This window comes from Cinclus cinclus, chromosome 30, assembly GCF_963662255.1.
Source record: "Cinclus cinclus chromosome 30, bCinCin1.1, whole genome shotgun sequence".
Taxonomy (NCBI): domain Eukaryota; kingdom Metazoa; phylum Chordata; class Aves; order Passeriformes; family Cinclidae; genus Cinclus; species Cinclus cinclus.
Genome location: NC_085075.1, coordinates 1,153,178 through 1,174,689, shown reverse-complemented (window position 1 = coordinate 1,174,689; position 21,512 = coordinate 1,153,178). Strand labels below are relative to the sequence as shown.

The following is a 21,512-nucleotide window of genomic DNA, read 5'->3' as shown; positions in this document are numbered from 1 at the left end:
CTGGTGCTGGATTTCTCCAGGCTCTGTGCACTGGGAAGGACTGGGAAAAGGCCTGGCTGCCTCCAGAGTGGGGGTTCATGCCTAAATCCACTGGGGAAGGAAGGACAGGTAGAAGAACCAGGAATGCTCCTATCTGCAGCTGTTTCCTGGGGAGCAGAGAGGCTGATATTCCAGATGGGAAAATGTTTTTTTTCCTGATAAAGATGTTTTGGGTGTGTTCCTGATTCCTGTGGGATTTGGCCCTTAGAGGATAAAAAAGTGGAGTCAGAAAGGATGCAGGGATATTTCAGAATGGGACTAGCAGCACAACCAGCCAGAGACTGGTTACCCGACCCCAGGGAGGGGAAGGTCACAGATCCATGCCCTGTCCAGGTGGGATCAGATGGGGGGATGAGTTCCTCACCTTGGGAGTTGTTTCACCCTCCCAGAGTGATTCCAGGTGTGTGGCGGCTCTGGAGGAGGGGGGGACAGCAAGTCTGGGAGCAGTGGCACAGCCAGGCTGGATCCCAGGAGTCATTCCCACCTGGATGGGAGTTCCTAGAGGATGAAGAACACCCTTTTGGATCACAGAATCATAGAACGGTTCAGGTGGGAAGAGCCCTTAAGGCCCATCCAGTGGGCAGGGACAGTCCCACCATCCCAGGGTGCTCCAAGCCCCATCCAGCCTGGCCAGGGATGGGGCATCCACAGGTGCTCTGGGCAGCAGGATCCCCTTTAGGACCCCCTTTAGGATCCCCCCCATACCTCGCTCCTTGGGAGCTATTTCCCATTCTCTGCAGGCCGGGCCTGTGGAAGAAAGCCGGGAATTGTTCAGGATTTGGGGAGGCGCTGCAGCTGCTTCACCTGCCCGGCAGAGGGAGCCCGGAGCTCGTTCCTGGCTGCTCCAGGTGTGCGAATCCCGGGATGCGCCCCGGGAGCCGCTTCCCTCCGTGCTCAGCTGGGACTGATCCCCTGCTGCTCTTCCCCAAATCCCCGCAGCCCCCGCTCCCAGCAGCCCTGGATTTGGCCCTGGCATGTCTCACGTCCAGGACATCTGACGTGTGCAGTCCTGGAGAGGCTCCAGGCAGGGATGGGATCATCCCGGGGGGCGGCTGGAGCTGATACGGTGTCGCCTGGAGGAGGCTGTGCCGTGGATTCCTGAGTGGGCTGGCAGATAAGAGGGATAAATATCCCTTGATCCCACAGATGCCCTCAGCAGCTCCCAAATCCCCGTGGGGAATGTGCCCCGGCACCCCAGGGGTGACTGATTGAAGGGGATCATTGGAATTGGCCATAAAACACCATAAATGGGGGAATGCTGTTAATGATCCCATTTATTCCCATTTATGAGTTAATTACCCTCCTTAACCCTGGTTTCCCTAGCAATCCTCAGGTGCTGATCCTTTTCTTTTTACATGGATCTGAGAAGGTGAGTGATGCCTCACCCCCCCCAAGCACCTTCTAACCATCACACAAGCATCCCTTTTTCCATAAAACCCAGGCTTTTCCATCAACCTCCCCCTCCCCACCCCCCTTCCCAAACTCAGGATCCTTTGAGTTCTTAGGAACTTTTAGGAAGCAGACAGGTGGGATTTTGTGGCATTTTGAGCCAAAACAGGGACATCACAATCCCAGCACTTTCTGGGGCTGCCCTTCACCACTTCAGGGATGTATCCTTGTCAGTTTCCCTATTTTTTTCCCCATTCTATCCCTAAAAAAAAAGGTCAGTCTGATGCATAAGTGTATGTCTTGGGGTGACATGATCCATTCTTCTGGATTGTCAGTGCTGATCTGGACAACATGGGGGGGTGTGCAGCCAGCACCTTTTTTTAAGGGCTGTGGTAGGGATTTTTTGGGAGGTCCTGAGGTGATGGTGCTGCCTGAAACCTGCAGCAATTCCCTGGGGAATTTACAGCTGGAATTGGGACTGGTTGTGACTCTGGGATGAGAACAGCAATGGGAATTTGCCCTGAGGAAGAGGCTGGGCCCTAATGAGGGAGGGATGGTGGAGGGGGCAGGATGGGTCATCCTGCTGGCAGTGCTCAGCTCCTGTTAGTTGAGGGCAGGAATTCTGCAGGATGGACCCATTCCCTGGTGCCCTTAGGAAGTGGTCAGTGAGAATTGAGGCTGGGAGCAGTGGGACAGGGAATGCTGGGCTGGGTATGTCCCTCCCATGTCCCACAACTGGGACCTGAGTTCAGGAATGTGGCCGAAATCCCAAGTCTCAAACCAACCCTTTATTCCTTGCTGTGTCCTCAGGGATCTCTCCCAATCCCATGGGTGGTGAAGGCTCAGAAACAGCAAAAAGATCCCCAGAATCCGGTGTCAGGTAGGAAAAGCAGCAGGAGGGTGTCAGCTGAGCCCCAGCCCTCCCCGAGTTCTCCTAGCTCCAGATGCCTCAGTTTGGGTGTCCCAGGCTCCCATTCCAGCCCCATCCCGGACAGCACGAGCCCTGTTCCTATGGGGAATGGGGCTGCTCTGAGCACAGACCCTGCTTTGTTCCTCTGCCTGGGAAGAGCTTTTTCCAAGGGCATTTTCCAAGGCCTTTACAGGCTTCTTGCTCCAGAGGCAGCTCTGCACTACCCCTGCCCAACTGGGAGCAACTGGGAACTGTTCAGAGCTCCCCACCCTTCCCCATCCTGCCAGGTTGGGAAATTTGATTTAACTCTCCTCTAGTCTGGAATGTCCTTCCCATCCTCTGTCTCCCATCCCCTGCCCTGGGGATGCTGCTCCCAAATTTTAGTCCTCTGGCACCTTGTTGGCCCTGGGCTGCTTTGGATCCCCCAGGGAAGACCCTCCAGGGGAGCAGGAAGGATCTGTGATCCAAAAGGGCCCCTCTGGAATGAAGGGCTGCAGGGAAATGGATGCTGCAGGATGGACCTGGCCCAGGTGTGCAGGAGTTCCCCTTTGGAGAGGGGCAGGAGGAATTTGGGAAGGGGAAGCTGACCCTGGAAGGGCAGAGTGTCTCCCAGGTGAGCAGTGAACCGCAAAGCTGCTCCCAAATTTGGGTCCTCCAGCACCTCAGAGAACCTCGTCTGGTTTGGATCTCCCAGGGAAGCCCCTCTGGGAATAAAGGAGCACCAAAAAACCACCTCTGGAATGAGGAGGTGCAGGGAAATTGGGTGCCCAGGTGTACAGGAGTTCCCTCTTGGAGAGGGGCAGGAGGAGTTTGGGAAAGGGAAGCTGAGCAGTGCTGAGTGTGTTCCCTTCATTCCTAAAACTGGTCCCCAAGGCCTTGGATCCCACACAGTGTCTGGCCCTGTGTCCTTCATCCCAGGGATGTGCCCAAGCCAATCCCTGGGAAGTAATTCCAGCCTCACCTGGCTACCAGAACTCAGCCAGAGCCTCCAGGTGAATCCTGCTGGGAAGGAGCTGCTGCTCCAGGTGCCCATGGTGGGAAGCTGGGAGAAAACAAAGGACAGGATGGATTCCGAGTGATAAAACTTTATTGGAACAGCCAAACCCAGCAAGCCAGAGCTGTGCTTCCTACCCTACAGGAATGTGGGAATGAGGACCCAGAATCTGGGAATTTGGAGGGGCTGAGTGGCAGTGGCTGGAGCCAGGAAGGAAAATACTGCAGGATTCTGGGTGAGGTTGGGAAGAGGCCACAGGGATGGCTGTGCCAAGGCCACAGAATCCCCACCTGTGGCCAGTGGCACTTCCAGGGCTGGCTCTGGGAACTCTGGAGCATCGGGTTTGGGATTGGCCAATGGGGGCAGCTGGGTCAGGTACAAGCTGAGGTCAATAAATACAAAGGTAAGGGAGTTTTCCAGCTTTAGGCTGAAAGAGGAAGGATTTGGATTTGATTTTAGGAAGGGAATTCTTCCCTATGAGGGTGGTACAGCCCTGGAATGGATTTCCCAGAGCAGCTGGGGCTGCTCCTGGATCCCTGGAAGTGCTCAAGGCCAGGCTGGATAGAGCTTGGAACAGCCTGGGATAGTGGAATGTGTCCCTACCATGGCAGGGGGTGGGAATGGGATGAGCTTTGAGGTTCCTCCCAACTCAAACTGGACTATTCCCAGTGCAGTTAAATAGGAACCGACACCCCAATTTTAGGAGCTGGAACTGCTGTGTGGAGCCTGGAGAGAAGGAGGCATTATGGAAACCAAGAGTTTTGAGGCATTTCAGCTTTGGTGAAGGAATGAGGGGCTCCCCAAAGGCAAGGAAATGCCCTGAGGTGGCCAAGGGTCCCCCAGGGTGTCACCAGATCTGTCAATCGAGGTGACAAATCCATCCCTGGGGTTGTTTTCCTCCCTGTCCTGCAGTGTGGAAACCTGGATGGTGTTCTCCTTGGAAGCCCTGTCAGGATCATCCTCGGAGCAGGGAAAGGGTTTGGCAACACCAGTAAAGGGACCAATGGCAGCTGCTAAAACTGGGCTGGGGACACTTGGCTCCTGCTGGGCACATTCCAAGGGGTGACTGCAAATCCCCTGGGAAGGGAGACCTGGAGAGGAAGGTGAAGGGAATGGTTCCTGCTGTATCTGGGAAGGGAGCTGTGAACTGGAATGGTGGAAAGATAAGAGACAGCCTGGACAGGATCCTCATCCTTCATCCCTTGGATGAGGGCTGGAGTTCAGGCGGAAGAGCTCCCCAGGTGCCTTGGATCTGTGTTCATGCCATTCTCCTAGGAGCATTCCCCAGGGGCCCCGGGGTTGGGCTTGGGCCGGGTCCCGGTGTCCAGAGTCCCCGGCACGTCCTGGGCTCTCCTGGTGCCACCTCCGCTGGGCTCTGTGTGCCCCGAGCCCTGGGCAAAGAGCCGGGAATTCCGCAGGGTGCTGGCAGAAACTGGGAGAAGGGGGAAGGTTAAAACCCTGCCATCCATTCCCTGAGTTCCTGGATGGGAGGGATCACAGCACTTACGGGGCTTTGGCCGGGAGTGGACAGCGCTGATGATGGTGGGAATGGGCTGCTCCATGCTGGGAAGGGAAGGACACAGCGTGAGAACACGGCCTGAGCTCTCCCAGAGGGCTGGCAAGGGCTGGGATTTGGCCTGGGAGAGTTGGGACAGTGGTAGGACCGAGGGTGTGGTTGGACCAGGAAGGGCTTCAGGAACTACCAGGCAAAGCACCTGGAGAAAGTCTGGAACCTCAGCCTGGGGAGTCTGAGGAAGACTTGGGAGTAAGAAATGGGATTGAACTGCTGGGAACCACCAGGATTTGTTCCTTCTTTGACCAAACCTTCAGTACCCAACTCAGAACTTGGGATTTGAGTTAAGCTGGGCTTTGGGAGGTGTCTCTGCCCATGGCAGGGGGTGGGACTGGTGGACCATCCCAAAAACATTCCATGTTGTCTCCATCCCCCCAGGTATCCTGGTGCATCCCTTCCCTACCTGAGGCAGAGGAATCCTGCCTCACCTGTTCTCCTCCCCTTCCATGAGCTTCCTGTAGGTGAGGATCTCCACATCCAGGGCCAGTTTGATGTTCATGAGCTCCTGGTACTCTCGGACCAGGTGAGCCACATGCTCCCGACTGTGCTGCAGGGCCTCCTCCAGCCCGGCCACCTTGGCCTTGGCATCCCTGAGGGTCCCCTCCCCCTGCTCGCCAGCCTCACGGATGTGCTCCTCCAGATACAGGCACTGCAGTGTGGAAAAGGGAGTGAGGGGGCTTGGGGGAGGGAATTCCACACCTGTCTGTTATCCACCCCAGCAGTCACCTGTCCCTTGACCCCCTCCCCCAGCACTCACCTGTCCCGTTATCCCCCCCCAGCACCCACCTGTCCCGTTATCCACCCCAGCACTCACCTGTCCCATTATCCACCCCAGGACTCACCTGGCTCTTCTGGGACACGATGCAGGACCGGAGTTTCTGGATCTGGATGTTCAGATCTGCGATTTCTCGCCGGCTGTCCAGGAGATGCCCCCCAAAGGAGCTGGACTGGGAGCTGCTGTCAGTGAGCTGTGGAGAGAGCGGCAGGGGTGCTGGGGATCACCTCGATTACTTGGGGAGAGATCTGGGGCTTGTTCCCATCCTCTCTGGCTCTGGCTGTGCCAGGCTCACCTGGCTCCTGGGATCAGTCACATTTCTGCTCTGTGGAGAGCTGAAGGACATTTCCATCTCTGCTGGGAGATATCCTGGCTTCCCCCAGTGTGGAAAGCCCAGAGTAACAAAACTCCGGATTTACTGTCCAGAGCCAATCTGGGATAGCGCCTCCTCCCTCCCTCCATTTCCAGGACCAGCCCATCCCTCCCATCTTTGCTGATCTGGCTCTTTCCAGGCCAATCCCTCCTGTCCTTTCACTGCCTGTCCCAGCACAGAGCAGGGATCTGGTACCTTCCTCCGAGTGAGGGCCTCAGCCTCTTCCCAGCTCCGCAGGGCCAGAGCCTCGTACTGGGCTCTGACGTCCTCCACGATCCTGCCCAGGTCTGGCCGGGAGCAGCTGTCGATTCCCAGCACCACAGAAATGTCCTTGATTTCCGTCAGCAGCTCCTCCAGCTCCTGCAGAGCAAAGGGACAACAGGAAAGAGAACACAGAGCTGGAAATTCATGGAATGGTTTGGGTGGAAAGGAACCTCAAAGCTCATCCCATCCCTGGCATGGCAGGGACACCTCCCACTATCCTGGACTGCTCCAAGCCCGATCCAACTTGGCCTTGGACATTTCCGGGGTGGGGCAGCCACAGCAGCTCTGGGAAATCCATTCCAGGACCTTACCACCCTCACAGGGAAGAACTTCCCAGGATCTGGCAATATCCAAGATTGCCAGCAGACAGAGAGAGCTAGACCTCCAGGTGGGCTGTGCTTGCCAGAACAGCTTCCATGTGGAGTTGGGGAGAATTCCTAAGTTTTCACTCTCTGGAGTTGGGGATCTGGTGTTATTTGCTCCATAAAATCCAGACTCAGGTTAAATTGGGGTTTGGGATCTTTGAATACAATCTGGCAAAAATCTGACAAGACGGTGCCTTTGGATTACTCCAGGAGCAGGGACAATCCTGGGATCCTTAAGGCTGGAAAAGACCTGTAGGACCACCAGATTCCAACAGATTCCTCAGCAGTGCCAAGGCTACAAATGGCACATCCACACATTCCTTGGGCACTTCCAGGGATGAGGACTCCACCCCTGCCCTGGGCAGCTGTGCCAGCTGGACAACTCCTTCCAGGAAGGAGTTTTCCCTAATATCCAACCTAAACCTCCCCTGGCATTCCCCAGGAGCAGAGCTGGGCCAATGATCATGGCCCAATATACATAGATACCTATTATGGATGTGAGAGTTTTGGGAAAAGAGTCAGTGTGGATAATTCCACAGCCTGGGGAGGCTGGAAAATGCCCTTTCCAAGCTCTGCTGTGGGATTCAGCAAGGCTGTGCCTGCTCTTTGGGTTGCCAGAGCCTGATTTATGGCTCCTCCAGGAATCAGGAGCCTTCCCTGGACACATCCATGGCTGCCAGAGCTGCTCCCCTCCTCTGTCCTGGGAATGTCAGGATGGGGGAGGCAGGAGCATCCCTGGGAACACCCACCAGAATATTTGCTCTGGATAAGTCACAGCTGGAGAGAACAGAGACCAAGGTGGAGAATTCCCCTCCCTGAGCCTGGAAGGGTCCCTGGATCCAGGTTTGTATCCAGGTTCGCTCCAGAGCAGCTGCTCCCTTATCTCAGGCACAGCTCCTTCTTTGCACCAGGAATTCTTCTCTTCCTCCCTTTCCTTCATTTTCCCCTTTATGCTTATGTCCCTTTGGAGCAGGAATTGTGTTCCTTGATTCCCTTCCCTGGCTGGGCTCACAAAGGGCTCTGTGGTTTAGTGGTAACACAGAAATACCCCCCAAAAAGCAGGATGATTGGGAGATTTTATCCCACTGGTGTTTGATCTGTGAGTTTCTTTGTTAATCTGGAGCAGGTGAGAAAATTTGTGTTTATTTGGAATATTGGATCATTTGATGAATGGCCCAAAGAAGTAATTTATTAATGAGAAACAATGGTGGGATTTTCTCTTGATCCATCCCAACAAGCAAAATTTTCCTCACTTCCCCCCACCCCGGGAATGTGCCTGCACCTGATGGCATCGAATCCACAGAGAACATGAGACAGGACAGGTTGCGGATGAGATTTTTACATGAATTGAGGGTTAAAAAAATGCAGATTTCTGTGGGGCTCACAGGAAATTAGCTAGAGATCCTGGAGCAGGGCCTGATTAAAAAAACCAAAACAAAACAACCAAAGAAAAACAAACACCCCCCCCCCCCCCCCAAAAAAAAAAAAAACCAAACAAAAAACCCCAACAAAACAAAAACAAACAAACCAAAAAACCCAAACAACACAACTGGGCTAAATTTGCCTTGCATAAGGAATAATCTCATTTTAGAACAGATCAGGCTCCCTGGGCAGTTGTGCTGAGAGGCAGCTCTGGCCTCTCCATGCCTTAGTTTGCCACAAGGAATGTTCATATTCCTCTATCAGGCATTGTGATTGTTTGGATTGCTGGAATTTAGATAAATCAGAGTGTTCCCACACTGCTGATCCTGCTGGGTGACATTTTCCAGGCCCTGAGTCAGTTCCAATGGAGGCCCTTCCCCCTGGCTGGATCATTCCTGACTGGGGACCCCTCATTTTCCTGGAAGAGGAGAAGGCTGGACTGTGTTTCAGAGCGTCCAAGTTCTCCAGGTGTCCTGGATTTTGGGTTCTTCTGGAGTCTGAACATTTGGCTCATGTGGGCCAAGGTCCGGGGCAAGCCCTATCCCTGGGGGCAGGAGCTGAGCCCAAACAGCCACTTTTGGATGAGGCTGGAATTCTCACCTGTTCTGGGGGCACCTCCTCAGGGGCTCTGAGGAAGAAGGAATGCTCTGGTCCAATTCCAATATTATTTTTAGGTGAGGGATCAACTCCTCAGGCCTAGCCTAAGCCATGAATGGCTGTGACACCCTGGCCAAGCTCCCATGTGGGTGGAAATCCAGGATCTGCCCCCAAAATCCATGTTACCCAAAGCATCCCAGCCCTCTCCAACTATGTTCCCACCTGCTCATAGATGGTTTTCTTCAGCTCCAGCAGCTCCTGGAGCCCTTTGAGCTTCACCTCCAGCTCTGTGCGGTGCAAGGTGCTCACATCCAAATCCTGCATGGATGGAAAGAGATTCATCAGTCCACAATGGTATTTATAGCAAGTCATTTCCACTGCTCCACCTCCATAGGGACTGCTTGCTCCATCCCCGGCGATGTTCCAGGACATGTTGGACCAGGCTTGGAGCACCCTGGACGGGGAAGGTGTCCTTGGCCATGGAGGGATGGGATGGGATTGAGCTCCTTCCCACCCAACCCATTCCCGGATTTATTAGCAGGGATGTTTGGGACTGCTCTCCAGGTGGGGAGGCTCCTTTGAGAACCTTTTCCCTTTGTTTTGTGGGATTTGTTGGTGGGAGGATCTGCTGGGCCAGGCAGGGCTAGGCCATTCCCTCCCAGCTTTGGTTCCCCACAAAAGGCTCCACTTATTGAAAACTCGGGGACTGTCCATGGAAGTGTCCAGGAATGCCTTTCCTGGCTGTGGACTGTGCCAGGGAAAACATGGAATTAGCCAGGATGGATATTTGTGGGGAACATTCCCTCTCTCCCAACACCTTTACCCTGCCCCCACATTGGGGGTTTTGATATAAAATCCCAGTTCCAGCTGATTCCCCCTGACTCCTGCTGGAATGGGAGCTTTGCCTGGGGTTTGCTCAGGGTGTGGCCCCTCTGAAGAGAACAAAGCAAATCCTTTATCAATTCCAACTTTTCCCAACCCTAATGGCACCTGAAGGAAACAGGGAGGAGGGGGGGTCTAGGAAGGGTATGGACCCCTCAGACCAGGGAAATCCCAAGGTGCAGGGATGGGGATGCTCTGATTCTCAGGTGCTGCCAGGGGATTTTCAGGAGCCACTCCAGACTGACCCTCCTGTGGAACTGGGATTCATTCCCTCCCTGTCCTCCTCCAGACCTTGTTACCCAAACCAGCTGAGCCTGGATCACCTCCAGACCCCTCCCTGACTGTGCAGGGCTGGGTAGAGCCAATCCAGTTGGAAACTTCCCCTTCCCTTCCCACTGACCTTTTTGAGCTCCATGAAGGTGAATTCCATCCCGCTGCAGAGGCGAATTTCATCCTCATACCTGCAGAGTGCCCAAAGCATGGGATCAACCACAGGGAAACTCAGGGACACTCAGGGTTGTCTTGAGACCCCCAAAATATCCAAACTTTCTGCTTTTCCTGCCATGTCCCCCTTCCTTGAGGCATTGTGGGCAGAGCGAGAAGATGCTGCCACATTCCAGCTACCCTGGAACAGCAGGAGCACTTTTGGGATGAAGAATCACAGAGCAGAGAAGAGGGAGCTTTAATTGGGATTTCATTTGGGGGCTGGGCAGCCTCAGGTTCTTCACAAAGGGATAGGCAGGGGGATTGGGCTCTGCCCAAACTCCTCATTTTTCTCCCCAAACCTTTTCTGTTCTGCTCATGTTTCCTTGGAGTTTTACCTCCAGGGTCAGAGTCTTCCCAAGGGAGAAAACTTCGGCTTGTGAAAATTCTGAGAATTATGGACTGGTATCATAACTCAGCCCAGGTGATTTGTGAAGGCATGTAGGCAAAGGAATTAATGGAAAACTGCCCACGGAGTGGAAGGGAACCAAACCAGGATGGGGCAGAGTTCTAAGCGTCCCTGTGAGGAGCAAGCCCCGCAGGTGTTTAAATCCAGGTGGGACAGGGAACAAAGCCTCAGTCCAGGGGCAAATAGATATGAGCGGGAATTAGGGAATGGCTCCCGGGACAGGGGTATGGTGATCCCAAAGCCCAGTGACACAGGAAAGCCGCAGGGTCAATTTTGAGCCCATTTTGACCAGCAGTGCTTGGTCAGAGCAGGAGGACAGTGGTGTGGGGGTCGGTGTCTCCCACAGTGGCTGGACACGTGTGGCAGTGTTGGGAGTGTTTGTGCAGGATGGAGCAGAGGAGCTGAGCTCTCTGGAGGTCGTGGCTTCCCTGCTCCCTCAGGCTCCTTTTAGCCTAAGGGGCACATGACATTCCCTGGAATCTGGAGTCATTAAGGTTGGAAAAGCCCTTGGAAAGCATCGAGCCAAACTGTTCCCCCAGCACTACCAGGGCCAGCCCTAACCATGTCCCCAAGTGCCACATCCACACTGCTTTGGTGATTCCCTGAGCAGCTGTGCCAGTGCCTGGACACCCTTCCAGTGAAGAATTTTTTCCCAAATATCAAACAAAACTTTCCCTGGCAGAGCCTGAGGGCAGTGCCCTTGTCCTGGTGTTCCCTGGGAGCAGAGCCCAACCCCCCTCGCTGTCCCCTCCTGTCCAGGAGTTGTGCAGAGCCAGAAGATCCCTCCTGAGCCTCCTTTTCTCCAGGCTGAGCCCCCCAGGTCCCTCAGGAGTTCTCCAGACCCTTCCCTGGTGCTCCAGCCCTGTCCCAGCTCACATTCCCAGCTCTAGACACGCTCCAGCCCTTCAGGGTCTTTCTTGGTGGAAGGGCCCCAAAGTGACTTTCATTTCCAGGCTGTGAACTGAGACTTTCAGTGCTGCTTAGACACATCACCAAATGGATCTGGGGGAGGCTGAGACCTTTGGGAATGAGGTAAAATGGGATCTTCCACAGACTGAGGACAGGAACATCAGGAATGCAGCCACGTGGCTGCTGTTTGGGATCCGGTGCATCCAGTCAGAAGGTTTGGGAGCCCAGAAGGTTTTTGGGAGTCTTCCCTGCTGTGTGCAAAGTGTGGAAATGGAGAGCTGTGCCTGGGGAAGGGGAGCAGATGTTGGGAAAGGGAGAAAGCCATTTTCATATTGGAATATCCACAGCAGCTCCCTGGAGCTGCAGCTCCCTCACCAAGGGGACTGTGAGGGCAGGGGGTGTGTGACAGTCACAGCTTTGGGTGCTCCTGGGGCTCCTCCTGCATCCCCCTCGGTGCTGAACTTACCCTCTCCTTCCCTGCTTTTCCAAGGCTGGGCAGCAGCAGCTGATGGGATTTACCTGTCTGGTCCATGCTCCTCACCTAGAATGTCAACCTGGATGGAATATTGTCAACCTGGCTGGAATACTGCCAGCAGAGCAGAGCCGGCCCAGCCAGCCCAACATGCTCCTGCCACGCTCCCAGGACCGTGACTCACCCGGGGCTGGAGCATTCCACAGGCACATCCCAGTGTTTATCTCCTGGGAGATAATCCCTGGGCACTGCAGGAAGGCAAATCCAGCCTTTCCTGCACCTAGAACACTTGAGACGGCGTCTGCTCACCCCAGGCTCCTTCCATGGAGCAAAGTCCAGGGAACCAGATCTCAGGCAGGCTTAGTTCCCTCCTGGATGTGCCTGTCCCCTCTCCCTCCATCCATTCCTCCCTTTGGAATTGCTGGTCCATGGCAGCATCATTTGAGGAGAAGGTGGGAGTGAGTCCCGTCCAGGTGGGTTTGGGAAGCAGTCCCTGGTTTAGGATGAATCCACGCCCTTATGGGGGGACTCCCACAGGCATATTTCCCATCCTGGAGGACTTGGGGTATTCCCATGCCCATGGTGTGTTCCATCCAGAATGCCACAGCCTGGCATCACAGAGGGCATCACTCCAGTGGGAAATCCAACCACTTCTTTATTTTTCCTCCCGCTGAATTCCCTGGGGAAAAAAAACCCTCACAGATTTGCCTGGTTTGTACAGAGATTTGTTCCAGAAATGTCCCTGGGCTGAGACTGGACAAAGCCTGGAAATTCTCTCCTTGTAAATCACTTTTGAGAGATGAAGCATCCCAATTGTGCCTTATCCCATTGTCCAAGGCACTGGAAAAGTCACAAGAAAGCCAACAGGGAGAACCCTTGGGCAGCCTGTTCCTAGGAGCACCTTCAGCCCCAAGAAATCAGGTTGGAAAACCCTGGAGTGCCAGGAGCTGGGAATTCCTGCAGGCAGTTCCTGAGTGCAGATCTGAGCACCGACTATGGCTACCCCATCCCTGGAAGTATCCAAGGGCTTGGGATACCCTGGGATAGCAGAAGGTGTCCCTGCCCATGGCAGGGTCCTTTCCCACTCAAACCAGTCTGGGATTCTGCTTCCTCAGGGGAGTGCAAGGAGGGCCAGGTGCTCCAGACAGGGATGGCAGGTCCTAACCTTTACCTTATCCAAATAAAGAGCAGGTAGGCACCTCCCATGAGGATTTAGGACTTTTTAGGCACCTGGGTGTCACTTGAAAGACTCCAGGGAGGATGATTTCAGTGTAAGGTGAAAATCAAACTCCTGGTTCTTATTCCTGTCAAATTCCTCGCAACATTCCCTGTGCTTGGCACTGCTGAGGCCTCTGGAATCCTGGGGTTTGGGTACCTCACAACAAGAAAGGCCCTGAGGGGATGGAATGAGTCCAGAAATGGGAATGGGGAAGGGGCTGGAGAACTCCTGAGGGACCTGGAGGGCTGAGCCTGGGGAAAAGGAGGCTCTGGGGGGACCTTCTGGCTCTGCACAACTCCCTGACAGGAGGGGCAGCCAGGTGGGATTCAGGATCCACTCCCAGGGAATAAGGGAAAAACAGCCTCAAATTCCACCAGAGGAGGTTAAAGTTGGATATTTGGAAATTTTTCCATGGGAAGGGCTGCCCAGGAAGTCCCCACCCATGGAAGTGTCCAAAACTGTGTGGATGTGACACTTGGGGACAGCAGCAATCACAGTGGTGGAGGGTTGATGGTTGAACCTGATGATCTCCAAGGGCTTTTCCAAGCTGAATGATTGCACGATTCCCACCTGCTATGAGCTGATTAAGGCATTTCACTGCTGTGTCTCCATTAGAAGGATCCCTCAGCTCTTCCCTAATTTGCAGCAACCTCAAGCAAGGCTTAAGGAGCTGGAGAATCCTTGGGCTGAACTCTCTGGAGAGGGCATGGGTCATTTGTGTCTCACCTCTGCAGTGGGTTTGGATCCCAGCAGGGCTTTCTGCCCCGGGAGTCCCTTGGCACCACTTTGGGCTGGACAGTCTCTGCACAGCCCAAGTCCCCATGGGACCCCCTACGGGAGCCTCCAGAGCTCTGGGAAGGTGCTGGTGTCATAGGGAGGGAAAGGAGCTCATTTGGGATTCTCCTGTGGGATGCAAATGAGCTCCATAATGAGGGAGGCATTGTCTGCTCCCTGACCCGGCATGGCTCAGCTGCTCTTTCTTATCTGCACATCTCTGGGCTCTCTAGAGATAAGAGGAGCTCCCCAGAGATAAAGGAGTAGCTGCACCTCCTCCGACCTTTGGCTGTCTCCCTATTCTTGGTTAGGACCATTTGGGGCATTTTTGGTCAAAGCAGAATTTGGCAGAAATGCTTTGGGTGAAGGGGGAAAGGAAGAGATCACACAGTCATGGAATAAAAAATTTCTTCTTAATCATGGAATTCGTCCCTAAGAGGGTGGTGAGGGCCTGGAATGGATTTCCCTATGGCTGCCCCATCCCAGGGTTGGATGGGGCTTTGAGTGGAAGGTGTCCCTGCCCATGGCAAGGGTGGCATTTAATGATCCAAAAGGTCCCTCCTAACCCATCCTGAGTTGGAAGACACCTACAGGGATCATCAAATCCAACTCCTAGCCCTGCCCAGAACACCCCAAAATTCCCACTATGTAGCTGGGAGTTGTTGTTTTGTGTACTTTTGGGGTTTTTTGTACAGAAATCACTGTGGGGACAAAGTTCTGGTTTGTGATAATTGTGTGGAGAATAAACATTGCCTGTTTTCATGGCTGTCACTCCAGCAATGCCATTCCCTGCATTGTTCTGTGGCAGAGGTTCCTCTCAGATCCTGCTCTCCTTGGAATTTCATTGTTACTGCTTTCCTTTCATCTCTCATTAACCAGGAAGAGGTTGTGATCCTAAATTCTCAAATCCATACTTCTGTGCACACCAAATTAGGAATATTTTCCTGGGACTCTCAGGCTGGCTGAGTTAAATCAACCTCATGCTGCTCCCTGTGCCCCAGCTGAACGCCCCGGACATGGACAGGGAGGGACATGGATGGATAGGGAGGGACATGAACAGGACACCTACTTGCTCCGGAAGGTGTCCATGGTACTCAGGACCTTCGCCAGCTCCGACTCCAGGTTTTCCTGCTCGTAGTTGAGTGCCTTCATCTCCTGGTTCATTTTGGTCATGTATTGCTCATAGATGGCCTTGATGTCCAAGTCAGAGTGGGAATTGTCCTGGTCCTTCAGGAAGTTCCACCTGGTCATCAGGATTTTGTTTTGCTGCTCCAAGCTCTGGACCTACAGGAGAGGTTGAAGAGGTGTCAGTGACACCGAGAGCCACAACCAAAGCAAGGCAGGGCAGGAGATGTTGCAGACCTTCAGAGGAGTGGCTGGAATCAGCAGATTTCCAGGGAAGAATGAGAAATCCCAACAAAATTAGGCCTGAGGATGGAGGGTTATGGAATCATGGAATGGTTTGGGTTGGAAGGGACCTTAAAGATCTCCCAGATCCACCCCCTGGCATGGGCAGGGACATCTCCCTCTTTTAAGGGACTTTTAGGGGTTTTACACGCTACCCACTAATTAATTTCTCAACGGAACACAGTGACATGAAAATAAACACAGTGACATTGGAATGAAGGAGTCACTGACAATAGGAATGGTCAGTTCTGTCCCTTTTATGTGTGACCATGGACTGCTGAAGACACCTCCAGGAGCACCAGATCCAGGTGTTGAGTCCAACACAGTGAAGCCAAGGCTGCAGATCCACCCCAGGTCATGCAGGGATGTCCAGGGTCAGCAAAGGGCAGATTTCCTACTCCAGAGAGCACAAAGAGAGGGAACCCTCTGGACTGTAAAGAATCAGAGCATGGAGAGGTTCAGGGAATGAATCACAATTATTGCAGAGAAGCTCAGACAAAGCTCTGGAGAACATCCCAGGTAATTACAGACTCCAGGTGAGCTCCCTGTGCTGGCTGAGATGACAACACTGCCCTTCCACTGCCTGCCTTTGAGGAACCTGCTCCTCTTTCCCAATATTCCCAATCTCACCAGAAATGCTCCATGTTTAACAGTTCTCATCTTCAAAGCTCTTGGCCAACTCCAATTAATTGGCTAATTGCTACCTCTGGGAACAACCCCAGTCACGTTTTGGCTGGAGATGCTGGAGTTGCCTCCAAGTTTCCTGTGTTGCATCCTGGGATGACTCAGGGCCAATGCCATGCTGGGGGCACTGGGGGCCATCAGACTTCCAGCATTGGCCTGGGGTCCAAAGGAAAGGCAGAATTCCAGCTGCCAACCCAGATGTGGTACCATCTTCCTCCAAACCTTTCTTGTCTGAACAGAGACAGCAGCCAAGCAAAGCAGCCTCCTCCAGTGCTTAGTAGTTTCCAGCAATAGGGATGGGAGTGTTGGGATGTTCCAGGTCTCACTCTTGGAAACCTCATCCTTCCCTCATGGGATGAGAATGGACTCTGTTGGCTCTTGTTCCACGTCCATCTTTTACCTTTAATTAATTCCTGACCTGCTTCCTAATCCTCAGCTGCTCCTTTTATCCCTCACATTCCTATTCACAAACCATCACTGGGCTGAACTGCTTCCATCTAGGCTTCTAATATGTGCTTGGAACTGGATGATCTTTAAGGTCCCTCCTGACCCAAACCATTCCATGATTGCGTGACTCCTGCAATGTCCCCCTCAGTGGAAATCCTCCCTTGCAGAGTCTTCTAACAGGAGCTTTTCAGAGGGATCACCCAGATTTGGCCTCATTCCCTGGAATTTCATGCCTGAACACAGAAGTGGCCAAAGTTTGGTCTTCATCAGCCCTCCTCTCTGGGCTGCTTGGGATAAAGGCAGGGCCTCAAACAGGGGCTCCTGGGCTTGGCTTTTCCCTGCCTTCTTTTCCATCTGTCTGGAACACAAATGCCAGCATATCTGGAACAGCTGGAAAACCACCAGCACCAAACTCCAAGCTGTGTGGTCAGTTATCCCTGGAATCACCTGCTGGGGATCAAGAACATCTGAATCCCTGATTATATAGCCAAGTTCTCTTTGACAAGGAAGTGTCCTTCCCTTCCTCTGGAATGAGGGCCTGGGGAAGTGCCTGAAGCTGCCACTTCATGCAGCTCTTGAAGCCTTCAAAGGAGCTCAGGAGCTGCAGTCAGAGACCTCAGCCCAGGGGGTGTTTGTGTCCCTGTCCCAGGATCCACATGGATCAGGGGGCCACTGGGTTGTGTTTGCTGGGGAATCTGGAACTCTCACTTCTTCCCTCCCTGGTGTCAGGGAACAGGCCTGGCTCAGGCCCATGGGGTTTTGCCCCTTTCCTCCTCTCCCATCCCTGCTCTGAGGGCCTAGCAAACCCCGACCTCTCCACCTGGACAGTCCAAATTCCAGTCTCCACTGTGTGGTTATTTCCCACACCAGGTGTTCTCCAAATTCCCAATGCCATGATCTTGGAAAGGCTCACAGCAGGAGGCTGTGAGAGCCAGGGCCATGCTGGCACTGCCAGGTGTGACTGGTGACAACTGAACCCCTTGGAGAAATCCTCTGGAGATGTTCCCCTGGCCTTTCTTTTCCAGCGTGAATTCAGGTCCTTGGAGAGTTAAAATGAATCAATGCCAGGCTGCTGGAGGCTGGCAGGGAGAGCTGCATGAAGCAATCCAGGAAGATTACATCTGTTTATGGAGCAAGGCTCTGCAGGAACCTGCCTGCTCTGGGAGTTGTTTTCCTCGGAGAAACTTGTGCTTCTCCCGGCTCTGCAGAGATGAAAGCAACACTTTCTTGGCCCCTCTCCTCAGAAGCTCGGAGGCAGCGGGTGGGGGGTCCCCCTGGACCTCCACGCTGCCAAGGTGGAGGTGGAGATAAAGATGAGTTTCCAGCTCTCTTTAGCAGTCGGAATTGGAGCTGCTGCCATCATCGCCATCACTGCCCGTGGCCCGTTTGGCCACTCCAGGAGCCAAGGCCACCTGCCCACAGTTCCTCCCTGCCCACAGTGCTGGGGCTGCTCTGGGGGTCCCCCAGGAGCTCCCCGTGGTGACAGACACAGCCCCCGGGATGCTACCTCACCCTCGTTAGCCAGAGCTCGGAAGGAATAACTAATTGGGTAATTAGCCGGCTGTTCCAAGCCTGGTCGGGGGTGGCTGCATCCCGGCGGGTTCCCAGAGCCCGGGCAGTGCCCGCGCCCCCTCCCCAGCCCAGGAGCTGTCCCTACCTTCTCGATCAGGGTCACGAACTGGTTGTTGAGCACTTTGATGTCCTCCTTCTCCTGCTGCCGTGCAGCCTGGAACTCGGTGTCGATGTCCAGGTGCACCGGGGCCGGGATCCTCCCGTCCATGGAGAGCGGGGAGTAGGGCGAGCAGCGCAGGCTGCCCAGGGAGCCGTGCCCGTCGCTGGCCACCGAGCCGTGCCCGTCGCTGGCCACCGAGCCGTGCCCGTCGCTGGCCACCCCGTCGGGGCTGCGGCGCTCCGGGGACGGGCTCATGCTCGCCGCCACCTCCCCGGAGCACAGGGAGCCGCTGCAGAAGGCAGAGCTGGGGTTGGTCATGCCCGGCTGCGGCTCCGGGGGAGGGAGAGGCACAGGCACGGGGAGAACGGGGTTGAAGGTTTTTTTGGCTGCTGCTGCCTCCGAGAGAGGAACAGCGGCGGAGCCGGGCCGGTGCGATTGCCCTCGCCTGGGCTCGTGGGCTGGTAATGAATTCCAGGCACCTGTTCTGCGATGTTCATTAAACGGAGGAGGGTGGAACCCTTGATGGAAATCCAGATCAACCTGTTGGCTTTTTTTTTTTTTTCTTTCTTCCTTCCCTCTCCTCTCCTTCCTTTTCATTCCCTCCTCTGTCCTCTCCTTTCTTCAAGAGCTTGTTTATATGAGGAGGACTCAGGCCCTCGCAGCAAAACCAAATCCTCCCAGGTAATCCCAGGCCCCACCAGCTGCTTCCTTCATCCTTAAAAGGTGAGGAAAGGAATTGGAGGTGCCAGGCTTGGGAAAGAGTGCTCCAGGCACAGCTCTGCATAGGGACTTGTCACACTGAGCCAGTATCAGCTCCTGGCTCTGCTTTCCAGCCCAAATTTGCAGGAAGAAACAGTGATTTTATATATATATATATATATATATATATATATATTTAAAAAGGAGGGTTTAAAACCATAAAGAGTCTGAATTGGCTAAAGAAGGAATTGGGAAATGCATCCCAAGCTTCGTATGGCTGGAGCTGCTCCTGCTCTGCCACATGGGCACAGCATGGAAGGGTCTGGTGCTTGGGTGTTTTAGGGAGGATAAATCTGTTTTTAGAAATGGCAGGTCTGGCTTTAGGGAAGATAGATCTGATTTAGGGAGGATAGGCCTGGTTTTGAGACCCCTGGGAGTGGGGTCCAAACGTGCTGAGGTTATTCATTCACCTGCTCTGGCAGTACCAAAGATCCTCAAAACCTCTGGACCCTTAGGTGGATCTCAGGTGCCCAAGTCCCATTTCACTGCCCCATTCCTATTGCCCAAAAGCCTTATAAAAGCTGGAGATACCAAAACCCCTCTGAATCTCAATGAGTTCTGGTATCCCACCCTCAAATCCCTGTGAGGTACAAACCCACCCTAGATGTGGTTTTGTGCTTTAGCTCTGTTTCTCCTGTGAAGCTTGGGAAAGAAGAACTCCCATCTGTGCCTTGTTTTGTGGCATCCTTGGGAAGGGTAATGGTCTCCTCTGGCCATCCCAATTTCCATTCTGTGGGAAAGTTGCTGCTTTGCTGCTCTGGTTCTGCTCCACATTGGAATTTCCCTGGCAAGGGAGGTGAGGGAAGGTGAGGTTGGATCTGTCACAGACGTGCTCTGACAAGAAATGTCTGCTGAGGAGCAGCTGTAGTTTGGGAAGGACAAACAGGGGACCTGTTCCTGTGGGGCTGACCTTTCCTTCAGGTGGAATTGCACTATATTGCCAGGAAAGGGGTGTTTTCCCCTGTCTACCTTCCCAAAACGTCCTTTCCAGGGAAAATGCATTTGAACACCTGGTCCCTCACTCAGTGGATCCTTGGCAGGACTTCTCAGGGTAATCCTGATGGTTTATTTTCATGATTAAGCTCAAATTCCTGGCTGGGAGCAGCCACAGCTTGTGGCTCCTACTCAGTGGGTGACATTATCCTGTCCTCATGGGCTTCTCTGATGGCTCTGCAGGCATAGACAGGATCCTGACAGGCTCAGGTCAGGGGTCACCCTTGGCCTTGGAGCTGCTGGGGGTGCTGAGGGCACTTGGGACAGCCCTGGGAAGGTTGGATCCTGCTGAGGGAAGCAGGTGCAGCTGGAATGAGGGCACTTCAGTGCAGTAGAGGCTGGAACAGTGCCTGTTCTGATCCTGGTGGGATGTTTCATGATCCCAGGTCATCCCACCTGTCTGACCATCAATCCCTGCTCCTTTCTCCTCTGAGGATCAATTCTTTCCCTCATCCTTTTTCTTCCATGAAATGAAGTTTCCAAACCTAGTTCCACCCTATGGGAACAACAAGTTTGTCTCAAAGAACATCTCTCAGTGCACAATGGCCGATGAAACCTCTCCAGGTGATCAGATCCAAATAGATCTTGATGTCTTTTGATTCCCAGTTCCTGCACAGCATTGTGTCCTGTGTCCCATATCCTCCCCATCCCTGGAAGTGTCCAAGGATAGGGCTTGGAGCAACATGAACTAGTGGAAGGGGGTGGAATGGGATAAGCTTTGAGGTCCCTTCCCACCCAAGTCATTCCATAATTCCATGATTACATGCTGGAGATGGGCCCAAATCCCTCTGCCACAGAATGGTGCAGAAGGATGATGGTGCAGAAGGATAATTCTTGGGAAAAGCAGTGTGGAACCCTATTTTTCACTGGGATCCCTGGTACAACTCTGTTCCAGGATGGACGAGGCCTGTCCAAGTGCTGTGTCCTTCCAGCAGGATGGGTTTGATTTGCAAGTGACATGGCATGTGTGAGAAGAGTATTCAACCTCTCCTTTTGAGGCCAAAGCTCCTGCTGGCCCACGTGGTGAGCAGAGGGCCTGGGTGAGTCCTGTGGAGGGGGGGACACTCTGGAGGACCCTGATTTCAGTGCCCGTGGTGCTGCTCCTGGGCATTTCTGTGGGGATGGATCCTGTAGCTCTGGGCTGGAGAAGGGAGGATGTGTCCCCAGCTCAGCACCTGCCCCTCGTTCCTACCCCTGCTTCCCTCCCTGCCCAGGGGAGAGGCCAAGCTGATTCAGGCAGCTCCTGCCCTTCCTGATGTTCTCGGTGCTCCTCCTTGGGCAGGTATTGGTTCTGTTTGGGATGGGCTGGTCCCCAAACCAGGGCTTTCCTGGCTACACAGAAATCCTGCTGGAATGGGACAGGGACAAAGGAAGGTGGGGATAAGGTGGAGAAGGGGGTGAAGGGTCGTGAACTGCTGTGTGCCCCCTCTGCCATTTCCTGTGTACTCACAGCCTGATCTGTCTTGAATCCTGGTGTGGTTGAATGTGGAGTGATCCCAGGATCTCGCACTCTGGATGTGTCACTGTGTGGGGTTTTTTGGGGAGCTGAAGCTTGGGGCTGGGCATAGGGAGATTGAAACCATCCCAGAGAGCCTTGAAGGTGCTTCAACCCCCTCGGACAAACCTGGGAGATCTGTGACCCTTCCCTGGACACTGGAGGTTATTGCCAGCACCTGGCACTCCCCTTCCTGGGTTAGTGGC

General features: G+C 53.9%; 1 protein-coding gene across 1 annotated transcript; it reads right to left on the bottom strand.

The window, feature by feature from the left end:
• Positions 1-4,603: 4,603 nt before the first annotated feature.
• On the bottom strand, positions 4,604-18,896 carry LOC134054822 (keratin, type II cytoskeletal 80-like). The gene is made up of 9 exons (XM_062510817.1): positions 18,045-18,896; positions 14,919-15,133; positions 9,984-10,044; positions 8,924-9,019; positions 6,249-6,413; positions 5,748-5,873; positions 5,334-5,554; positions 4,840-4,895; positions 4,604-4,764 (listed from the first exon to the last, which is right to left on the bottom strand). The coding sequence occupies exons 1-9, from the start codon at positions 18,654-18,656 to the stop codon at positions 4,604-4,606; spliced, it is 1,713 nt and encodes a 570-aa protein (XP_062366801.1). The 5' UTR covers positions 18,657-18,896.
• Positions 18,897-21,512: the final 2,616 nt, after the last annotated feature.